Raw genomic sequence first — 24,170 nt, 5'->3', positions numbered from 1 at the left:
TCAGCAGGGATTTCAACTGTTTTCTTAGACTCAATTGGTTCAGATTTTGAAAGAAACAGAAAATGACAATGAACCCTCACAAAAACTGTACAATGCAGGTATTGTTGCTAATTTACAAATGTTAGTAACAGATCCATGGTCTGGGTGACTTTAAAGCCTTCTTGCTCTTTCTATAACATTAAATTGCTTCTGAATATACAGACAACAGAAAATCCCAGGTCAACTTGTAACAGTTGGAGGCACACTTGAATACACAATCTAGGTCTAACCAGAATGCTATCCAAGATGCATCCATGTTGTTGAAAATGGCAGCATTCATCTTTTCTTATGGCTGCATAGTATTCCATTGTGCATACATATCACATATTTATCCAATCATGTATCGAAGGGATACATGGATCTTGAGAACATCATGCTAAGAGAAATAAGTCAGATGGAAAAAGAAACATACGATTTCATTCACATGTGGAATATAAAACTAAAAGCAACAAATAAGACAAACAAAACTCATAGACACAGACAACAGTATGGTAGTTACCACAGAGAAAGGAAGATGTGGGAATATGTAGAAAGGATAAAGGGGGTCAAATATTTGGTGAGAGAAGGAGACCTGACTTTGTGTGGTGAACACACAATGCAATATACAGATAATGTACTACAGAGTTGTACACCTGAAACCTATGTAATTGTATTAACCAATGTCACCCCAATAAATGTAACAATTGTTTTTTTTAAAAAATGCTATCCAATATGACTCACAATTCCAAGTAGCCCTTTTGGAAACATTTTCTGAAAGAACCTCAGATTGGTATCCTGATCCCTTTTGTGGAGATCAACATATTTGACAACTGTGTCAGCACTTTATCATATGACCACCTGTCTCTCACCCTGACTTTTTTAATCTTTTGCTATTCTTTCTGCTCCTCAAACTAACCCTTTACCTTACCCCCACTTACTGCCATAATAAATTTAATCATTATCTGCATTTAGCTTACCCTTTCAAAGTTTCTCCAGTTTAGAGTGACTGAATCAGAAAGCTCATACATTTCCCATAATATAAGGTACAGGTTGTCATGCACACCTTATTAGAACATTCAGAGGCTTGTGGTATGGATAATGCAGTCATTGTGGTGTTAAGTACCTCTAAACACTCAATAGTCAAATTGTTGCACACTCTCAGCAACAGTTCATCAACTGGATTAAGATCCCCAAACCACTGACCACTCCCAGTACTTAATCACTATTCATTTAACCCTCCTGTGTTCACTTTTTGAATGTCTAGCACTGATTCCTATTGTTCATTGTAAACACTTCCTATTACTCTTCCTCCATCATATTGCCTATGAAAACCCCATCCTTTGTTTATCCCTCTTTGTCTAAATATGATCACACAGTTTTGCTGAATGCTTCCACTTAAAATAATGGATGTAAACTTACAACAGGCACTCATCGATACCTAGAATGTCTACTATATTTCCCTCATGTTTGCACATTCCAACTTGTAGGACATACCTTAGAGTTTATTTTCCCCAGTGTACAGTAGGCCAGGGATACAGTTTGGGGGGTTTTACTTGTTTGTTTCAGGCATGCTTTCCTCAATTTTAAACATCAGTTCTGCTTTTTGTTTTATTTCATGTTTTGATAGGCACCAATTATATGTATATTAGGTCTTTATGGCTGCGTTCTCTATAACATTTGCCCCCTTTATACCTGTTTATTTCAGTTTCATTAATTATTTTGCTCTTTCCATTTAATCCTTTCTATATATCTTCTTATAACCGTTATTATATAATAGAAGATAGCATGTAAGCACCTTGTAAATTCATCTTCATTTATAATATTAGTCTTTCTTCTTTCATTTATTTTTCTACTTGAATCAGCTCCCTATATTTCTCCTTCTATACTGTAAATTTTCAGGTTTCTTACTCATGAAGTTCTTTCCTATCTTAAATTGCTTGCTTCACTATATTCAGTTTAATTTGAGTGGTATATTAGTTTTCTTCTGTATCATGGCTTTTGTGGGGGTGTACTTTCATATTGAAAAGTTTTATTGTTTAATTTCTTTTCCATTATCTTTATACAAATCCTCTTTTTCTGTTTTTGAGTATTTGTTCTATATTCCTAACCAGCAATAATAGGTAATACTCTGGGGGAAGGGGGAAAGGAGAGGCTGTGTAGCAGGAGGTTTCTTCTGTATCTTATCAGATTCCTTAGTTCAAAGGCATCTTCTTCTGTTACTACAGTTAAGTTTTTCCAATAAACATTACAATTTGGACTTGGCTTCTTATATCTTGTTCATAGCGCCCTTATCTTCTGATACTTCATACCTCCCTTTCACCACTATGCTTCCAAGAAAATCATTCGTTCTCTAAGGTATCCAAAATGGTTTCCAAATCATTCTTTTCCCCAGAAGCGTGGCCTTCCCAAAACTATTCCCTCTCCTTTGAATCACTCTCCAAGCTGTGTGACTCCAGTAGCATGTGCTCTGATCCACCAAGTCTCAATCCTGTGCTCAGAAGAACTAAGACTGTATGCTTCTTCCTTTGTTCTGTGTATTTCCCTCATAACTCAACTCTGGTGTGGGTCTCACAGCTTTGTTGGTTGGGATGTGTACGTCCCACCATTCAGTAGCTCAATATAAAAATTTACAGTATTCTCTGTCTCTTACCTAAACTGTGGCCATACTCTGAGAGTGACTTTATTTGATAATCTCCTTATAGATTTTGGGAGAAAATTTGTGAGCAAATTTTGGCTGCCACAATTATCCTGTAGGAATCCAGAGTTCAGAATTGGGTTTTTAATTTGTATGACTCTTAATACTGGCAAAGTTAAGCATATTCGTATGTTCATTGATCATTCATCTTTCCCCTTTTGAGAAATACCTGCTTGTATTTGTTCTCTATCCTTCTATTGGTTTAGCTGTACTTTCTTAGTGATTTTTAGGAATTTTTTTATATATTCTGGATGCTAATACTTTACTGGTTTTTTATGTTTTAAACTTCTCTCCCAGTTTGTAGATTATTTTATTTTTCTTGTAGTTTAGTCTGATGATCAGAAATTATTAATTTTAATAAAATTAAATTTATTAATATTTTTGTTGTTTAGCCAAATTGTGTCATGTTTAAGAAATTAAAAACATATAATCAAAAAAAATTTTTATATACTTTTTTAAAATTGCGGTTAAGAACACATAACATGAGAGCTACCCTCCTAACAAATGTTTAAGTGTGCAACACAGTATTGTTAACCATTGGCACAACACTGTACAGCAGATTTCTAGAACTTATTCACCTTACATAACTGAAATTTTATACCCATTGAATAGCAACTCCCCATTGATCCCTTCCCTCAGTCTCTGGTAACCACTATTCTACTCTCTCTTTCTAAGAGTTTGACTATTTTAGATACCTCATGTACGTGGAATCATGCAGTATTTGTCCTTCTGTGATTGGCTTATTTCCCTTAGCATAATGTCCTCCAGGTTCATCCATGCTGCCATACATAGGAGGATTTCCTTCTTTTTATGGCTGAATAATACTGCATTCTATGTATATACCACATATTTCTTTATCTGTTGTTTCCACATCTTGGTAAATGTGAATAATGTTGCAATGAGCATGAAAGTATACATATCTGTTTGAGATTCTGACTTCAATTATTTTGGGTAAATATCCAGAAGTGTGCTAGGTAATATGGTGTTCTATTTTTAATTTTTGAAGAACCTCCATACTGTTTTTCATAGTAGCTACACCATTTTACTTCCCACCATTAGTGTGCAAGGGTTCCAATCTCTTCACATCTTCGCCAATACTCGTTGTCTTCTGTTTTTTGGGTAACAGTCATCTTAACAAGTTTAAGGTGATATTAGGGAAATGTGGTTTCTGGAACAGAGTAGGTCTGGAATAAGTGAGTGATGTAAGGCAAACTTTGGAGTCACAACGCTAGAAATCAGAATCAAACTTTGACTCTGCCATTAACATTCACTAAGTGTGTTCTGTTACGCTCCGATTTTTGGTCCATGTTCTTCCAGGCATCTCACACTTGGAAGCCAAGTACCTCTTGAAATAAACATAAAACAGCAGGTCAAAGAAAGAAGAAATTGATTTGATCAATCTTGTTAGACTGCAACGTGTGTCTGATTCGCTATTGTCTTTCCACAGACTGGAACACTGGCATGAGTGCAAGTAGGGACTTAACATTTATTATTGAATACTGGAATAGGAAACAGATTTTTAAACACCAACTTATGCATCAATATCTATCTAAATATTTATGAATTCTTGACTAAACTTCCTGTCAGGCCTCAGTTCTCAACATAGAGAATTTTGCCTCCTTTTAGAAAGAATTTTCCATTTATCTCTAATGACACAATATTTATTACAAAATTAATAAGCCATTATTAAATCAAAACTGTCTAACGGAAGATTTAAATGATAAAGTTTTACCATTAACAGAAATGAGGATTTGAGGTTTGGGGCTTTTGTTTTTTTCACTTCCTTACCATATGGAAGAATGGTTCTCAACTATATTGAGAATGATTGAATGAATGAATTACTTCTAATTGTATTGTGCTCTGTAATTTACTGAAGCGTGTGAATCATTAAAAATATGCTAAAATTTTATGTCCATTGATTTTACTACTTTACAAGGCACTCTGAAGCCAAGTAATAACTGTCAGATTAAACAGGGAATGTCTCTGGAAGTACTGGAATTTTAAACTATGCCATTAGATAAGAAGGATCTTAATTGAAACAACAAGGTGTAAGTTGGTGGAGGTGCTGGGTTGTTTTTCTTCTAACAGTGATTGGTTCCCTCCAGGAAGGCTACTTCCCATTAATTTCTCATTTATTATCAAGACAAAGTTTTATACAAGGGTTACAATAATAAACTGTTACTTTAGATTCTGTCTTCTGATTTTTCCCAGGTGCTAATAGGATACCACTAATATTTCTCACAAAATCTTCCCAAATATACATTTAAATTTTAATCTTAGAAATGGAAAGATCATGAAAGAATATACATTCTGTGAGTTTAAGTGACTGGTCACCCAGTTGGAACATGGCAACTAGACTGGGAGACTAGCTGACTAGAACACAAGTCTCCTTACTGCTGATTCAACAATTTGTGTGACACCTCACCTACACTACACGTCCAGTTTGTATCCAAACAATGGAATCTTTTGATTTTCACATTGGCTTCTAGGAGTGGAACCACTAACTCTGCATTGGAGGAGCTGTGTTCACGATCTGTAATTACTTCACATGAGCCCACCATACCTCATCTGGGCAACCAATGTGGACAAGTTTTCTGATGGCCTCTGCTGTATTGTTTAATTCTAAAATCGTGACAGTGCAATTCCATTCAAAAGTTAATGGGATTTATTTTTGGTGTATAGGAAGATGATGATTGGGAAGGGTGAGGAAACTTTATTTTGAAAAATAAACATGTGAAAAAACAGAAAAAATTAAGATATATATATAAGGAGATACTTGTCTACCAGATAATAATATGCAATGAGGGGCAGAGCGGCTAAGACCAATGCCTCTGTCATGCAGACCTGGTCCAAATTCAAGGTTCACTGTGTGTGACATGAGGCTCTTATAGCCTAATTTTTGTATTAGTAAATTGGGAATAATTATAATACTTATGTGTTGGAAAGAGCAAAAATTAAACATACTAAGATTATTGGCCTATTAAATCCACAAAGATTAATGCCTAATATTAACAATGTTATTCTGAAAAAAGAATACATGTAAACATACATTAGTTATATAAAAAATAAACTATAAAAATAATATAAGCTTTAAAATATGCATACCCTTTACTGTGGAAAATCCCATTTTCAGTGTTTAACTTAATATAGTCATTAGATATCTTAAATATCCAATGATAGGAGACTGATAAATATATTATGATATATCCATTAAACGGAATACAAAGTTTATATAGTATAAATTTATAACATAAAAATATATGTTCACAAAATCACACAGAATAAATATGGCAAACTATATTTCTGTGAGCTATGGGATTATGGATGATTTACTATATTTCCTTTTCTAGTTCTTATTTCTAACTTTATTTAACAGTTATGTGTTTCTACTAAATAAACATTTTTAGAACCAAAATGGCCATATAAATAGCCTTCTAACATTTATTCATCCTTAGTAACCATGATGATAATAGAATGCATAACACTATTCTCTGGCCATGAATGTATTCTCTGAATGTATTCCCAGAAAGGCAGCAGACCCAATTCTAAATATATGTGCCGATTAGTTTAATCAGGATTAGGATACCAACAGACTCAATAAGTTCTTACATTGGTTTATGTGTTATTAGTTTTTGAGTAAGATTTTTAACCAACACGTACATTCAGTTGAAATTATTCTATGGCACATGGAATGTATAGGCTGTGTACAGTTAATTAACATCAGTTAATTATTGACTTATTAGTAGTAACTAGACTAATCAGATCTTTTCTTTTTCTCCTTTCTATAGTTTTCCATCTTTATACCAGTTACTTGACTATTAGGACATAGGTAATTTAAGTTTTATTATACAATATGTAAAGAGTTTCAGTTTCTAACAAGCTTTTTTGTCCAAATTCTATTGCTTTCTCTATTGCCTTCTTTAACTCAATCCTCCCAACCTAAATTAGACTCACCCTCTCCTTTTCTTTAAATCTTACATGGTTCCCTGTATTGTATTTCAAGCATCATCACGATTTGGAATTATATGGTTATTTCTGTGGTTAAGTCTTTCCTCTTCTAGTAGACTCTGAGCAACACAAGAGTAGGGATTGTGTTTATATACCACTCAATAGCAATTACAACAGCTTACAAAACCATGGTTCCCTTTGATGTGGAGGCAAATTTTAAAAGAAGGCTATTTTCCTATTTATAAATTCTACCATAGCATAAATCCTTCCTTAATTGACATCTTGCATATCTCAGAGATACTTCAGCAGAAATTAGGGCAATGAAGACTTCCTGAAGAAAGTTCATGATATAAAGAAATGAGGAAGAATGCTAATACGAGCAAAACAGAGAATGTCTGAAGGTCTCGAGATAGATCATGACTCATACAAAGCCAAAGTGAGAGAAAGCCGCCCGATCATACCGCCATGTGTCCCTCTCAGTGACTCCAGGATCATGCCCCGGAGCAGGGCATGAAGCAGCATCTCAGGCCCTTGGCAGTGAACAACTAGAGGAATCTCTTTCTTACATAACAACTTGTATTTATCTTTTAATCTATTTTGTTGTATTTTCTCCATCCTCTGGCTGCCTTCTGCTGTGCCAGACAGGGATGCCTGTGGTTTATTTGGCACTACTAGTAAAGGAGCTAAAAGTGGCTTTTCAGTACTTCATAGAACACAAATGAACACAAAATCAAAAGCAATTAGCCTGAGCCAACGGACAGGCATCTTTTAGGCATTATCATAAAAACCAGGAATGAGATTGAAAAGGGTGTAGGGAGGAGAAAGCCACAAGGCCCTGGGAAAAAATAAAATATAACAAACACAATCAAATAATAACAACAATAGAAATCACAGAAATGAAAATTTTTTTAAAGTTTTGTATATAAAATCCAACCATCTGCATAACCCTGTCTTTATTTTGCAGTTTACTAAACTGCAAACGCTGTATGAGTAGCACTATAATCCCATTCAAAAATAGGTGCTTTAATAGCCATTTCTGCAGATGTAGAAAATTTGAAATGGATCAATCAAAGCAGCTCAGAACAAAATAATAGGTTAGATACAAACACCTACTCATATTATAGTACTGTCTACAGCATATAGGTTCATTCATGATTTAATTTCCCTCCAAAGTCTAAATTATATTTGTATCTTTGCATTCAATGTGTATGTATGTAGAAAAACTTTGTTTATCCAAACTACTCTCCAAGTGAGAGTCTACTTTCATCTATACTTAAAGACAACAGTACGTACCAAATACCAAGCAAAGACCAAGATTAAAAGTAGTGCCAGTCATGACCTACTTCTTGTAGTTTATAACCCGTATAGGAAGAAATCAATTATAACCACAATAGACTAAATTATTTGCTAGCACTTATTATTGCTGATTTTACGCAGGCACTATGTAGGCATTTTTACCCTCCAGCTAACTAAAGTGGGAGGTGGTGTCGTAGATGTGAACACAGAAGCATGGAACCCACTCCTCAGGGTCTATATAAAGCCAGGCTACTAAACAAGTTATCCACAGCCCTATAACTCCTCCTCATTCCTGGACTATAGCTATCAAATGATTCCTTAGTCCCTTCCTCAGGAGCTAGTGACAGAGTGGTGAGAAAATGAAATACAAAGTAGCCCACATTACTGCACTGAAGTAATTTCAACATGGTACATAACAGGAATGTACTTAATATTATTCATAGAAAAAGGTCTAAGTCATTCAGGATTTAACTTAGTTACACAACATCTCCCTATCCTTACTAGAAGAAACTAATACTGTCTACTACCTGAGGCACAAAAATTTTACTAATAATTATATTAGCTAACAACAATATAAAGCTTGAATTGGAGCACTCTTAAACTATGCCAAAAGTCCTGACAAACTATATATACACTTAAATGTTACAGATTACTATCAAAGAAAATATTATTTAAAGTTCTCATCTACTTGTAATGTTTGTAATAAACCCTTGAGCCCTATTTTATTTAACTTTTGATATATGAAAGGAAAAATAAAATTGGGGTTTCACATAAAGTCTGCCTTTACAGACAAGACCTGCACGTCAGATAGGAAAGAGAAATGTCAAAAATAATTCTAAATGCTTACTTTATATTATTTCAGTAGTCAGCAACTGAGAAGCACGTGTGAACATGACAATAGTTAAGTTTCCTTGCCATGTTTAGATATAGAGAGAAAAGTCACGGTTTTCAGGTATTTGGGACATGAAGCTTTTACACCACAGGCTGAGAATATAGTTCCTTGTAATGACAGACTAGGCATAGTTTCTCCCGCTCAACTATAAGGTTACTTAAAGACCACAGGAAAACCATACCTGTTAGCTCGTGGGCGTCTGTGTCCTCAGAATTTTTTGAGATGGTATATGTCCTATCCCTTGGAAAACTCAGTTTAATTTGTAAAACTATAGTACTTAGCTATACTAATAAAAAAATTGGGGGAAAATAATTATTGAATTATTACAGAATTTTGTTCTATTATTTTTTAATAGAAGACCCCTTGAATACATGTGTCTGAACTGTAAACAAGATCTAATATATAATAGTATGCAAAACGATTCAGACACAACTATCACACAACCTGAGTGTCAGGACCTGTACTACTGGCAGGTAGTCCATTTCCTACTGAAGCAGATATATCACTGTATTTTTAAATACTTCATGTCACCTGTCATAGCTCTCCCAAGCCTTCAATTAGCCAAACTAAATATTCATATTCCCTTTAATTGTTTGTCTTAAAACAAGATTCCCAGAAATTTATACCTTCATGATTATCTTCTGGTAAGTGTGCAGCTATTTGATGATATATTTTTTTTAAATATCTAGCTGGAAGCTGAACACAATATTTTATCTATAGTCTGGGCTGTAATGGGATGATTACTACCTCTCTTGATCCAAAGACAAAAGTGCTTGTAATGCATCTTAAGACCAATTCAGTTGGTTTTTTTTTTAATCTTTTTTTTTCTATATTCATGTGTAAATATTTACACGGCATATTTAACCCAGCACATTTTTCTGTGGAGCAGTTCTTGAAAGGCTGGTGCCTTCATTCCTGGGTTCATCTATACATTGCTATAGGAACCTCTTGAAGTATTTAAATATTGAACCAAGAAAATGATGCCATGTATGTGTAAGAATGTCATCGCTGTTGTTCTTTTTTTTTAATTAAAGTTTATTGAGGTGACAATTGTTAGTAAAGTGTCATCCCTGTTTTTTCATATTTAAGAATACAAAGAAAAGTTTAAATATGCTTTTCTAAATTAAAACTATATATAAAAGTAAATGGATTACAAGGAAGTTACTTTAAGTTGTGGAAAAAAATACACTGCCTACTCTATTTGGAAGAAGTAGAGTGCTTCTGTGATAGATTAGGTTTAAAAATAATCCAGGATTTTAAAATATTCAAAACCTCAGTTTCTTTAAAGGCATAATTCTCCCTGAATATATTGAATAATTCTGTCAGAATTTTCATATAGTGGGATCTTCCTACTGATACTTTATGCTTATTACAAAACATATGAAATAAGAAATGAAGACCAAAGAGCTTTTTCTATTGATTTTTCCCAAACTACATGTTAGAAAAAAAGCAAGACAGTGGAAAATAAAAAATATAATAATGATAAGGTTTTAAGCTTCAGTCCATAAAACAAGCTGAAAAAAAAATCCAGTATGATGAAAAATATGTGGTTTCCACGTTATACAAGTTGTACATTTTCTCATAGATTCCCAAAAGCAGTAAATAAAGTCCCCATCCACTTTCTTCATTTGAATTATTTCCCAGTAAAGTTATTTCATACCATAGAATAAACTTTTTGAGTTTTAACCGTGACCAGTCCTATTTTTTCCTGTAATTTCCTTTTGCCCTTTATAGTCCTCACTCATTCTACCCATTTCTCTTGTCTTTTAAGTGCATTGAATGTTAATGAGTAGAAAAGCCCAGAGGACAGATTTTGGTTATTAAATGTAAAAAAGAATCTAAAGCAACTACTGTGATTAGTAGTCAATAAAATACTTACAACCAAATAAAATTAATCTAGGTAGTGTTCTATATAAAAAGCATTGCCTAAGGGCATTTTTCATGATAAAAATGTTACAATCTCCATGTCAGTACTGATTTTAATGCCATGCTTTGTGTTAGAGAAAGCAGTATTCACATAAGACTGAACTAAATCACAGTGATTAATCTGCTTGCGGGTTAAAGATGAATTCAAAAAATCTATAAAACTAAATATGTGGAAGGATAGAAGGAAATCGCAGTAATTGGGGCAAAGGTTTTTCTCTAATTAGCTGCAATGCATCATTAAATTCTATTGTATTAGCAACTGAAAAAATACAGCTCTGTTAGAACTATCAAGAGAAGCATCAGAACAAACACAGTTGGCTTCATACATTATATTTCAATATTTTTCAATGTATAAACTCATAATCAAATCTAGTAACAGCCACCATTAATAAAATATTTGAAACAATCAACAAAATGTAAGATAAGAAACATAGTAAGGCACATATTTGGCCTACTGAGGAACAGGAAGTCTAATAGGATAATTGGTAAAATTGAGATGCTGTTTACTAAAGTTACATCATCAAGTACATTCATATTACTAAGATTGTGACTACAATTACAGAATTTATGTCAATGTTGTCATCAGCCTTTCGTTTTCTTTTTTCCACCCTTGTATTTTAACAGGCTCTATCAACTTCATTCTTATCAAAAAAGACCACAGTAAAGATGAATATATAATAGTTAGATATATAGGTAGGTCGATGGAGGGATGAATACATAGAAGATAGATAGATAGATAGATAGATAGATAGATAGATAGATAGATAGATGATAGAAAGAAAGCTTTATTATGAAAGCCATATAAGCTCACTGGCCACTACGCTGAGAGTACACTACAAGGGGACAAAGGTGGAAGCACAGACAAGTTATTTGGCTATACAATAACCCAGATAGGACATGATGGTGACTTGGACCAGGTGATAGCAATGAAGGTGGTAAGAACTGGAAGTGGAACCAACAAGATCAGTGGAGGTTTTTATGGTGGTGGGGGTTGTCTTAAGCATCTGAGGGATGGAGTTTCCATTAACTGCATTAGGGAAGAATGTCAGCAGAGCAGATTTATGGGAGATAATTAGGAGTTCAGTCCTGGCCCATTTCTTTGGACATTAGTAGGCAGTTGGATAGCAGAGTCTGTAGTTCAGGGAACAGGTACAAAATGAGTATGTATATTTGGGTGGCGTTATCATGTATTTTTAAAGTCATTGGATTGTATGATATCATTGAAGGAGAGGCTATAGACAGAAAAAGGAAGAGACACAGACTGAGCCCTAGAATATCCCAAATTTTAGAACATTGTCTTGGTCAAACTGCTTTCAAGAAATGCCCTGCCAAATTAACACATAGACTAGAATTATGCAATAGTGTCAGTCATTGCAGCCTTGCTAAGATCGGGTATTATATTTGTCCATTTAACATGTTAAAAATTATCTCTTGCTATTTTAATTTATTACAAGTGAAAATAAGATTTTCTTGTATGTTTATTAATAACTTGTATTTTATCTTGTGTAAATTAACTCATGTACTCAGTTTATTTTTCTCCCCAGGTATTCTAATTTTCATTGATTTATAAAAATCATTTTACGTATTAAGATAATTAACCTTTCACTTGTGATATTGATTGCAAATATTTGATCTCATTTTCATAGTTTTGGTATGTGAAGTTTTATACTTTCTAGCAAAATCTATTACTTTGTTATGTATTCCATTGCTATAATAGTACAAAGATAAATTCAATATATTTATATATTTTCTTCTAATATTTTATGGTTTCTTATGGTAACATTTAACTCTTAGTCCTTCTGATATTCATGTTAGGCTTTTTCTTAGATTGTTTTAGCTCATTTTATAATTATATTAAATAATATACCAATTCCATCTTTGCAATGTGTCATTTAACTTATATTTAGTTCTTATCCATAGCAAAGTCTAGTTCTGACATATCTATTCTCTCTCTTTGCTTTGGCTACTAATTCTTGTCTATAGTTCAATACTTTGTGATAGTATTTCAAAGTTATATATTATACAAACTATTTATTTGTCAAATAACTGAATGCCTAATAGGCATATGGGTCTTCCACTTTGGTTGTTAGGTTTATTACTAAACCAGAGAGTTGGATGCCAATTTTTTGTTTTCCTTTTGTTCAGTATAGCATATGGTGTGTAGTCTAAGAATGCATTTTTAAATTTAACCATATTGACTATGCAATTAGTGGGAATCTTCTATAACCCCTTCCTAGTCTGAGACTCTGGCATGTGTCTCTTTACTCATAGTGCTGTTACCACTAGTTCTTATGTACCTGGGTGGGGATTTTCTTATTCAGCTGAGAGGAATCAATACAGGCATAGAGAGTTTGCCACATTAAATTAAACTTCAGATATATTTTATACACACACAACCAAACTTCATACTTGCCAGTTATTTAAATCTGCTTTCTCCTATTAGTCAAAAACTACTCAAAGCATTCCCCCATTCATTTAGGAGGGACATCCATGATTTTTTCTTATCCAAAAGCTAATTCATTTTAATATTTTTACATATTTTAAAATCTTTTCATTTAAATTAAATTTTTATTCTACCCTTAATATTAGCCTCTCCATCTTTTTTTCCTATTACTCCATTTTTCCATGGATACTCTACTAATCAGATAATTAGTAGATACTCTACTAATCATTTCTGTGACCACAAACGATAAGAAGCAAGCCAAAAAAAAAAAAAAAGTGGTAAATAATAGGAATCCAGAAATAGTTCCCCGCTGCATGGCATACGCACTTTCCGGCACACCCCATGCCAGCATATTATATCCTAACTACAACATGAAGCAGGCAGTTAAGCAGGTCCTTGGGGTTATGGGGGCAGCATTGGCTATGGGTTGGGCTCTTTTCTAATATAAAAGGCCATTGTTTCATCATTTTACTGAAGTTTTCTGTCAGCTACCAAGTGACTCCACTGCATTTTCTGGAACAAAAAACTTCTGCCTGAGATGGTGATGGACAAGGTATTGGTTGGTGCAAAAGTAATTGCGGTTGAAAAGGTTAAAAACAATTACAAAACTGCAATCACGTTTGCACCAACCTAATAGATGGTTACCTCTTAATCTCAGTTTACTGAATGTGGACCTCAAAGGACATCTTGAATTTGACATCTTAAACACTGACTCTCACCCCTGAGGAAGATTCTGTTCCTTCTTTGGATATCCTCCCTACTAACCATATATTCGCTCAGCTATACATCAATTAATTTCCACAGAAATGGAATGTGTCCTTTTCCCTCTGTGGTTACACATTCCACTTTAAGTGGCCACTTAACAAGAAAATTTATACTGTATCTTGTAAAACATTGAAAGAGGAGCACGTCTCACCCCTTTCACAATTCTTCCACATAATTACCCTTGAGTAGCTCACCTGCACTCCCTCTGAAGGCTTCTCTCCCTCAATTCTCACATTCCATGTTCATTCCCCATCTGTCTCCCCAAACATCTTCTCCTAATAACACCTCCTCTGGCTTAACAAACTACCTACTTGTCACTTCATGAAATTCCCCTAATTAAACATCTACTTTGCTAGTTTGCTCTTTCCCTTTGTCATTGAAAAGTGCTTGTTGAGCAGGTCTCATAGAAAAACTACAAGTCAACCTCATATGATTAAGAGAACAAATCAAATTTGTGGGAAATGGCAGGAAGGTAATGTGCTGTCAGATTACCATATGTCAAAATTCAGTACCTAAAAATAATGCCCACTGGTGCTTACAAAGGAAAATAGATCACGATCAGTTTAAAACTCTTGGATGCAAGCCCTACTTATTCTCCTCTCTATTTGATGTGAATCAGCTGGGTGGAGGAAGTGAGAATTGTCTTTGAAATTTGGTCTCATTGATTGTGAGGAGGCCTTTGGTTCCTTGGTGGTCCCTAATATGAGATAGATGGGAAAAATTACAAGAAGCTCCATGAAAAGACAAGAAAGAAGTTAGAGATGTCAGATGAATGGGGAGGGTGGTATCCGTTTTGTAGATTTGTGTGGGAAAAACAAAGAAATTATAAGTTGCTTTCAAAACATGTGAGAAAAAGGAGAGATATTTAAGTAGAAGATAAAAATCTACCAGGAAAATGGCAGCACTGTTAAGAGGTTTAGAGGAATGCAGCAAATTACTCTGACTGGTAATGAGAGTCTTTTATGGAAATGAAGTAATCAGTTGTTTTCAGGAACCACAATTTCTAAATTGAGTGTGATGACTAGTACTAATTGATGATTAATGGTTGAGTGCCGTGCACCTTCTAAGCACTCAATAATATTATTGATTGATATGTCACTTATGACTTACAGAGTAATATTTATGAAGCAATTATACAAGCAATATGTGAGTGAAAACTACAGGCATCTGAAGATCTCACTGAAATAGAAAATAAATAACAACAACAATAATAACCCATACCTTCTCTGTGTCGATGCCTTTTGACATGGACCATGTTGAGACAATATAATCCATGACCCGTTCACTAAGGCCTTTGGGGACCTGATAGAGTTTCAGAAAGTCCCGTACATTATTCAGCATCTCATGGTATCGGTTGGTATTGGCATACATTTGCTGGAAAATTGTGGTAACATTTCCAAAAATAGTTGCATAAAGAAGAGCTGAAAGAGAAGAAATGATGAAAATAAAACAAATATCCCAAGTGAAAAAAATAATGTGAATATTGGCTCAATCAATGAATAATTTGACAGAGATGTCTTTATAAACTTTGAGGGTTAATGCATGTGAACCCAGGAGAAGAGTGCCTGGAATCTGGTATTCACTCAGTAAACATTACCTTCAATATGATAAACATGATTTTATGAGCGTGCACCACTCTAGTCAATGTGGCACAATATGAGAGTGACTAATAGATCCCATGAAGAATTAAACGATCCGAAGTTATAATTTGCCTAAGAAGTCCTAGCCTCATGACTAAAGTTGTCCTCCAGCCTTGTCCTCCTGAATGAAGCCCAATCAACTTGAACTTTTCAGGGACTGATGATCCAGTTTAGAAATGTATGCTCTTTTTCACTGCTTGCTCCTTCCAGCTTTTGGAATAACTCCCTACTTATAAATATTTTTGACGGAACATAAGAAATACAGGGAGAGAAGACAAATTAAAATGTTCCATTTTTAGAAGGTTCTGAAGAGAAACTGGGCTGCAATTAACAGCTGAAATAAAACTTTGGGAGTGACTGAAAATTCAAGTTACTTAACTCATGTCAGTATACCAGTGTTGTAAGTTTTTTGATTCCATCATTTTAATTAAGAGTAAAGGCAGCCTGCAGACCACTGCTATTTATCTATAGGAGCCTGCGAATGGGATAGAGTTTCTTAATGCCCCTGACTCTGACCCCCTCCCTCAGCCCCAAATTACCAACACGTCTCTCTCCACATCTGGTCAGGCTACTAATGTTTAACTGATCTTGTAAAAACTTTGAAAGGCAGTGAGTTCAGCCCAAACTGAACACCTCCCCGATTGCACACCACCCCTACTCTATCCTGTCCCTTTGGTTTCATTCCCTCATTAACACTAAGCTCTTTTGAAAAGGGATAGTACTTTATTTACCTTAATATTCAGTAAACGCAATGTTTAGTCACCATGCACGTTCTATAAGCATTTCACAAGTAAGTAGAAAATCAGAAAATTATCACTTCCATTCTACAGCCTCCAAGCATTTGAAAAATGACTCCTCTGAACAAAGTATGGGCTGTTTCATTTTCCCATTTCGTCAACCAAAATCCCATTTGCTGAAAGTGGTATAAAAATCAAGCTAGTGAAGCATCTTAAGATCCTTAACATATTTTCAGAAAATCATTTGTTGTTTCTATGAACAACTAATTGTTCTCTGAGTTCAACGAATTATAATTTCACAACAAGAAGCTATAATTTTATAAGCATTTAGTCAGTTTTTTGCAGTTACTTAAGCATTTTGATGCCAGCAGAGACAATTTACAAGATAGATGATATTTTGTTAAAACTATCCAAGAAAAATATAGTGCTGACATTTCTTAATTGGGTCTTTAAGTCTTTGAATATTTATATTTAAAAACAAATAAAAAATAAAAAATAGAGGTAACCACAGACTTAACATCTCCATTCCACCATTGTGGTATTAAGAAAGACGAACACAGAAATAATGTGAACACATTAATGATAGAAGAATCAAGTAACAAATACGGAATTTTACTTTTTCAGAAAAGAAAAATAAGGAGAATTTATGTTTAAAAATAATCAGCATTTTAGGTATTAATGAAATAATGCTATAATCATGATTTTTAAGACCCAGCTATTGTAAGTTGTCAATAACTATCTCAGGATGACCCATTATTTTGATATATTTAACTTGTCTCCTCCATAAGATGCTTGCAATATTCTGTATTTGCCAAACTGACTTATTGCTGCTTTTTAGTGTAACAAATTACCACACATTTCATCTTTTTGGATACATTAAATATGTGCACATTATGCTCAAATGAAAAGTTTAAGCACTAAAATATGAAGAAAATTGTCAATATATTAAAAGTTTTCAGCATTCATAAATGAAGAATGTAATCAACATCTCAATAAGTTTGGCATATTTACAAAGATATCCACTTCTGACTCCCATTTTCATGTGAGTATGGTGTCCTACACTGGAGAGGACTAAACAAGGTCATGATTTAAGGAAAGAGATTCAATTATATGTATATACACATTTTTTAATTTTTTTTACTTTAAAATAAGTTGGAAAAAAAAGTGCAGAAAATTCATATGTAGCCACATGCAGCAGCATCTCTCAATGATGACACACCTCTACCCTGAATTACAAACACATGCATCTTCTTGGATGCCTAATAGCTATTCAAGTCAACTATGTCCAAAAAAAAGAACTCTTAATTCACAACATAGTCTTTCCAACAGCCAAGTGCACTTTTGCATTTCAGTAAATTGCAAAGCCACACCCCGTTGCTCAGACCAAAAACCACAAAGTCATTTTTCAATTCACTCTTTGATTCATCTCCTATATTTAATCCATCAACAATTCCTTTAAAGGCTCTACCTTTAAAATATAGCCTCAGTTCAAACACATCACACTACCTCTACCAGCATCCTTGCAGAGTCTTCACTACTAGTATGTGCTTTTCCACTTACTAGCTTTGTGTCTTTGGGCCTGTTACTAAACTGCTCTAGACTACTACCTCCTCACCTACAACTTTAAAATTACACTAGAATCTTTACAAAGGGGTTGTGTTAAATGAGTTAACTCATATAAAACAGGTTAAAAAACAGTCCGGTAGGGAGTAAGCTTCCATGAAATGTTATGCATCATCATCATCATCATGGAAATAGCTTCCAAACAATTAATTTTTCATGCATACACATACGAACCTTGGCCCTCTTCCACTTAAAACCCTTTCCATCACACAGAGACTTAAATCCAACCTAGTCATGTTCCAAGGACACAGATCATCACAGCACTGCCTGCTGCACTCATTATAATTTCGACCAGTCATCCCTTCACTCCTCTGTTCTATCGATCTATGATTGTATGTGCAGCAAATGCTTGACAATGTCAGCTTAAGCCATGTATGTGGCTGAGACAATTAAGAAGTAAATTTTTCAGACCCATTCAAGACCCCCCCAACTGATACCACATGGCCTAGAAAGAAGTCACGCCATCCTAGCCCTGCATAAACTGCAGATTCATGAGTAAAATAAATGGCTGTTCTTGTTTTAAGTCACTGAGTTTGATTAGTTATGCAACTGTAATAAACTCTAATGAAGACAGATTGATTCTCAGTTGGGTAGGGAACCTGGGGGAGGGTAGTGAGCTCCTGATCGTGCACATCAGAGCCCAACAGTATACTTTGAAAAATACTTTTCTAAATATTTAATATATTTTATATTTTAAAACTCAAAAACACACCTATTATTTTTATAATTTAAACATTAAATTCATGAATGCTTTCAAAAAGAGACATAGATTGAGTAATGCTATAACACAAATCACAGATTTCATTATCATTCAAGCACTGTTGTATTCAATAGGCATTTACTGAGTATCTATTATAAGTCAGCCACTCCAGTAGCCACTATTGATACAATGATAAAAAAACAGACATAATCCCTGCTCTCAAGCAGTATACACTATTTCCTACTGAAAACTCTTAGTTTTTCATTCTCCCAAATTGCATTCTTTGAAGGAAGGCTAACGATCTTCTCCTTTTCACAGTTTATAAAAATCCACAAACTTATAGACATTCCAAGTACACAAACTATAGTTTATTTATCATAGTCAAACAATTCGCGGAGTCAAACAAAAATCTATGCTCAGCTAATTAATTGTAAATCAGCCTCCACCTCTATGAATTGCTCATGATAACAGATAAGATGATAATATCCAGGTCTCTGAAGAAATTATGTTCACCAGTCACTTCATTTTGTTTGCTCCTTAGGTCAAGCTGCATTAATAATTTGCATTTTTTAGACTTTTCGTGCCTGTTCATGATGACATGTGACATTTACTTTTCATAATTATCTTTCTTTCATAAATCTTGGCAAGTAATCATTGCCCTAGACTGAGCAATGTAAAATATTAATATGATAATGCATTTCTGGTAACCTTTAAAGCCACACAGGTGGTTCAACCATCATTTCCCTTTTTACTGATATTCACTAAAGTCCACCTTTAATAATGATATTTAAAGAGTGGAAGGAAAATATTCCATCTATCCGTGATCGTATGTGAAGCACACAGCCTCTTAATATTTTTTAAATGACTCCAGTTGACTTTAGAACAAAGTGAAGAAGCGGATCTTCAGAAAAATCCAGTTTCAAAGACTACTGTCCTTCCCACTCTCTCATAATGGCTTCTGGTTTCCCAGGATGCTCTTTTGTAATGACCTATATATGTAGGCAACCTCTAGGCATCCACTTTAAGCCAGACATTTGTTCTTTCCCAGACTTCACTTAATCTATGCCCCACTCCATCAAGTATCTGAACTACGTTAATTATCCTGTTAGAACTCATCTCATTAATTTCTTAAAGTATTAACTACTAAAAACTATTTAATATACTATCCTTCTCAGGGATATGGGGATTTTGAAAGGGGAATTCGGGTAATACAGGTTGACTGAATCATTAGAATTAACCATCAATAGTGAGATAAATTGGGACAAAGAAGGGACAATTTTCAGAACTTACCAAATTATAGTATAATATTGGATAGATTTCACCAGCTTACTGTTCATCCCAGGACTAACATAACAACTGACTCAATCAAAATAATCTTAATAATTAAATGGCAATGCTTTTTGATATCATTTCCTACATATCCTAAGGAGTCGATTTTTGGAAATTAATCATGAACCTATATTCATCAATTACTAATATAAGATCAAAGATGTTAGAAGGGGAGGGAGGAGGATGAATGGAAAGATATAGGAAGACTATTCATTCAAAGAACTACAAGAAATTAAAGTATTAGTAAAAACAAATCAAAGGATCAAAATAGCTTTATCACCACTCTGCCCTTCTATAATAGTTACTCTAATTTTTATACTAAGTAAATTAATTTTCTTTATTCCCTATAATACAGTACAATTCATTTGACTTCTAATAAAATTAGTACACTCACATTGCTTGTATATCTATAGAAGTTTTTGCAGCGTTGATAAAGATGAACAGGGCAATACAGCACAATGCCTCTAAAGTAAGAGGAAGAATAATTATAGATGCTCGACGAATACTGACCTCATCATTTCAGACTCATTTATTATGAGTCGAACAAAAACTCCCAAAATATACTGTCAGGGAACCAGAGACAACCAAAGATTAAAATTGCATGTTTCTGTAGAGGTCCCCATCAGCTGCTACAAAGGCTATTGCAGTCACTTAAAAAATACTTTGGAGGGAGCTGTCTTAGCTACTGAACACAATCTCAAGTGAGAAGCACTCCTAGATATGCCAAACTTAGGACACTGGTCACTCTTTTCTCAGGTTTCTCAGAATTCTAAAACCAGCTTAGAGAGAGGCAAGGAAGGTGAAATATGAAGAGGTTGGGAAATAAAAAGGCCCACAGACAGAGATTGCTAGTGATGCACAGTCACTCACAGATGACAGAAGGAAAAGGAGATTCTTTCCTTTTGGCATTATTTTTGAAAATCATAATTACAAAGAATAACTAAAACTTTAGGTAAATACAAATGACTACAGAAAAATAAGGTATGAGTATGTTTTTATCAGGTGATACAAAGATGGGAAAGAGTCAGCGCAAACACAAGGAGCAGAATGCCAACTTGGTTGCCCCTAAATCTTTGTTCATGCAGTTCCCTGGTAGTGAATCTCAAAATATGACCACAAATCATTCCTGTCTTGCACACAAAGAGATGTGAATGAAACTTTGCAATGAAACTTTATTGCTTCTTCCACCAAAATCTATTTCCTTTCATCTGCGCCGGCTTTGTGACTTCATTTTTTTCAATGGAATGTGGCAGAAATTATATTATGCAACTACCCAAGCTAGACCATAAGGGAGCTTGCATGTTTGGCTTTTGCTCTCTTGAAATGCTCCCTTGAAATCACTATTCCTGAAGAACCCTGGGTTATACTGAGGGACATCAAGCCAGCAAGGATAGAGAGGTCTAGTTATCCTTGGGGTCCCAGTGAAACCAAGCCCCCAGCTGAGGTGCCAACCAAATGTGGCTGCCTAAGGGAGACCAAGCAAGGGGAGAAGAACCAATTGCCCAGTCAACCAATAGGGTCAACCAATAGAGAAATAATAAATCATTGTTGTATTAAGTCACTACGTTTTGGAGTCATTTCTTACACAGCAATAGGTAACTGATACATCTCTCCCCCATGAAAGCCCTCCCTGTTCCTTCATCCTTCCTAAATCCCAGCCACTCTTCAGGGCTTGTTATTTCCTTCATAAAACTTTCTCTGATTATTCCAGCTCAAGAAATTTCTCTTATTTTTCTATAGAACCTAAGGTATACATCATTCCTCAAAACAGTAATTAGGTACCTTGCTATATATTTTTATTTGTTAACATATCTTTTTATATTCCTTTGTATTTGTTAACATATCTTGCTATAAATACAATAAAGCTTTTGAAAGTACCTTTTAAACTTTGTTAAATTTGTCTATGGACAGCATAACTCTAAATACATAATTTCTGAACACATTAATAAATAGAAGTTGAATTAAATTTAAAAGATTCTCTTATGTAGCAAAGTAGATGACAAGTACATAAAAACCATCTTGGGTCAAACCTGACTGAGAGTATCATCAAAACATTCTGACTTGGCAACCGGAAGAGATGGAGGGGGGGAATTTTATTATAAGGAATATCACAAAGGCTATGGCTATAGTGAAAATTACCTGCTAATCCATTCCAAGAATATTAGAATCTGGGGACATTAATTGTTGAAACCTAGCAGTTGATGAAAAATATATAAATCAGATTATAAGATTGTAGAAAATGACTTCATCAGAAAATAGTCCAGAAGATATGCCTGGACCAAGTGTGGATCAAAAATGCATTTTTTGCCATTTGGCCAAATTATTTTATGTCTTGGAAGTTATACTATCCCATTATATAATCGATGCATAAATATGTTCACTGAAATATTGTTTATGAGAAAAAAGTAATGTGTTTAAAAATAAAGATTGTGAGACACAAATGATGGCACAACAATACAACTGACCATTATGATGATGATGGGGATTTCTGGGTATAGATCTGAAAAGATTAATGGCACATTTTTGTTAGAAAAAACATGTTACTTAATTCCACTCTTTGTAATGTTATATGTATTAATGTCGGGGTTGGGCAGGGGATGATTTTATGGGAATACACAGAAACATGACTAGAAGGTTGCTTACAAAATGTTAATAGTTGTTATATTTGGGCAATAAGATTTCTGGTGATTTTTATGTTCTTAAAACTTTTTTGCAATATTTGATATTTTGCAAAAAGCATGTACTATTTTTATAAAAAGAATACATTATTTGCATTTTTTAGAAACACAGAGCTATAAACCTTCATAGACAGTTACTATTTTATCCTCTTTGTAAATATAAGGAAACAAATTCAGATCAGAACTTCAGTCTCAACAACTAACTATACGACATTCATATCAGCTTTAAGATTGATATTGCAAATAATAATCACTCTATCTCATAGCAGACCTTTTCTAGTCAACGTTAGTTGTTTGCCGTCATTGGTCTCACCAAAAGTTTTCAAGTATGGACCGCAGGCCTCAAAGAAGTAAGTACTCCCAGGGCCAAGAATTTAGACTATGTGAAAACAGAATGCACCCCTTAAATGATATGCATCAAGAGATGTTCTGGGCCCCTCACTAAACTGGGATATGCTTAGTTGGGTACAGAAGGAGAGCCCTTAAATCTGCTATGGTTGCCACATTACCAAAGCACCATTTAATACAGTAGTCAAACGTGACTTGTATTCATCTTTTGTTATCAGTATATATTATTACAATTTTTATACAGTTTTTTCCTTTTTTAAAAATGTGTATACATTTTTTGGCACCCTCTATATATATATTTAGTGATGTAATGAAATGTGTAATCACTAAATCTTAGAGGGCAAAATGCCCAAGGAATATGTGTAATATAAACCTAACATTTACAATCTCCCCATCACCACTCTCCAATTTTACGTTAAGTCTTTGCTGCATCATTGGCCTTCCACCACAATCTAGTTGAGATGCTTTGGAAAGGCTGGTTCCACCTTCAGCTGGATTCCTCCCTTCTATTTTCTCAAATATTGAGGTCAGCCTACTGAACTCAGGAACAAATAAATGCCTTTTATCAGCAATTTTTGAACCCTTTCTTTAAAGCACTGGGCAGTGCTAGAGATCTAGCTGCTTGTTACTATTTTCTCGCTTTCTTTCTAATCTGGATACTATACTAAACATCAAGTTTCCAAACCAGATAAGCAGCACTTTGGGTGGTGGGGTGTAGACTTCCATTTTGGAGCTCGGAAGGGAGATCAGATATGGTCAATTTCTTCCTGTAAGCATTTCCACAATCTACATAATCTATACAACCTTTAAATGTTGGGAGAGGTTAGAAAAGTTACAACTTTTCAAGGAGAAACTCTGTTTTATCAAGCAGACATTTTGATCAAGATCACAACTGCTTTTCTCAGGTCCACCGCTGGCTCCTCTCCCTAGGGGACCCCTTTATGAAATCAGTTACCGAGAGCTTTTCATTCTGCCTTCAGAATATCTCTTACACTCACAGCCTTCTTCCTATTAGCATCTCAGAATCTAGTCTTACAATCCTGTGGCTAGGTCACCACAACAGCTTCCTTATCTCCAACCTCTTTTATAAAACAGTCTGCCTATGGCCACCAGGCAAAAATTCCTAAAATAC

The 24,170-nt window shown here is 34.4% G+C and overlaps 1 protein-coding gene across 1 annotated transcript in view; it reads right to left on the bottom strand.

Moving 5' to 3' along the window:
• KCNH5 (potassium voltage-gated channel subfamily H member 5) overlaps positions 1–24,170 on the bottom strand; it is a 277,181-nt gene that overhangs the window by 100,276 nt on the left and 152,735 nt on the right. The window contains exon 8 of the mRNA XM_019733674.2: positions 15,205–15,404. Coding sequence (XP_019589233.1) covers positions 15,205–15,404 — 200 coding nt within the window. The remainder of the gene's footprint in view (positions 1–15,204; positions 15,405–24,170) is intronic.

The sequence above is a fragment of the Rhinolophus sinicus genome, linkage group LG03, assembly GCF_036562045.2.
Source record: "Rhinolophus sinicus isolate RSC01 linkage group LG03, ASM3656204v1, whole genome shotgun sequence".
NCBI classification, from domain to species: Eukaryota; Metazoa; Chordata; class Mammalia; order Chiroptera; family Rhinolophidae; genus Rhinolophus; species Rhinolophus sinicus.
This window is presented reverse-complemented; position numbering and strand designations above follow the sequence as displayed.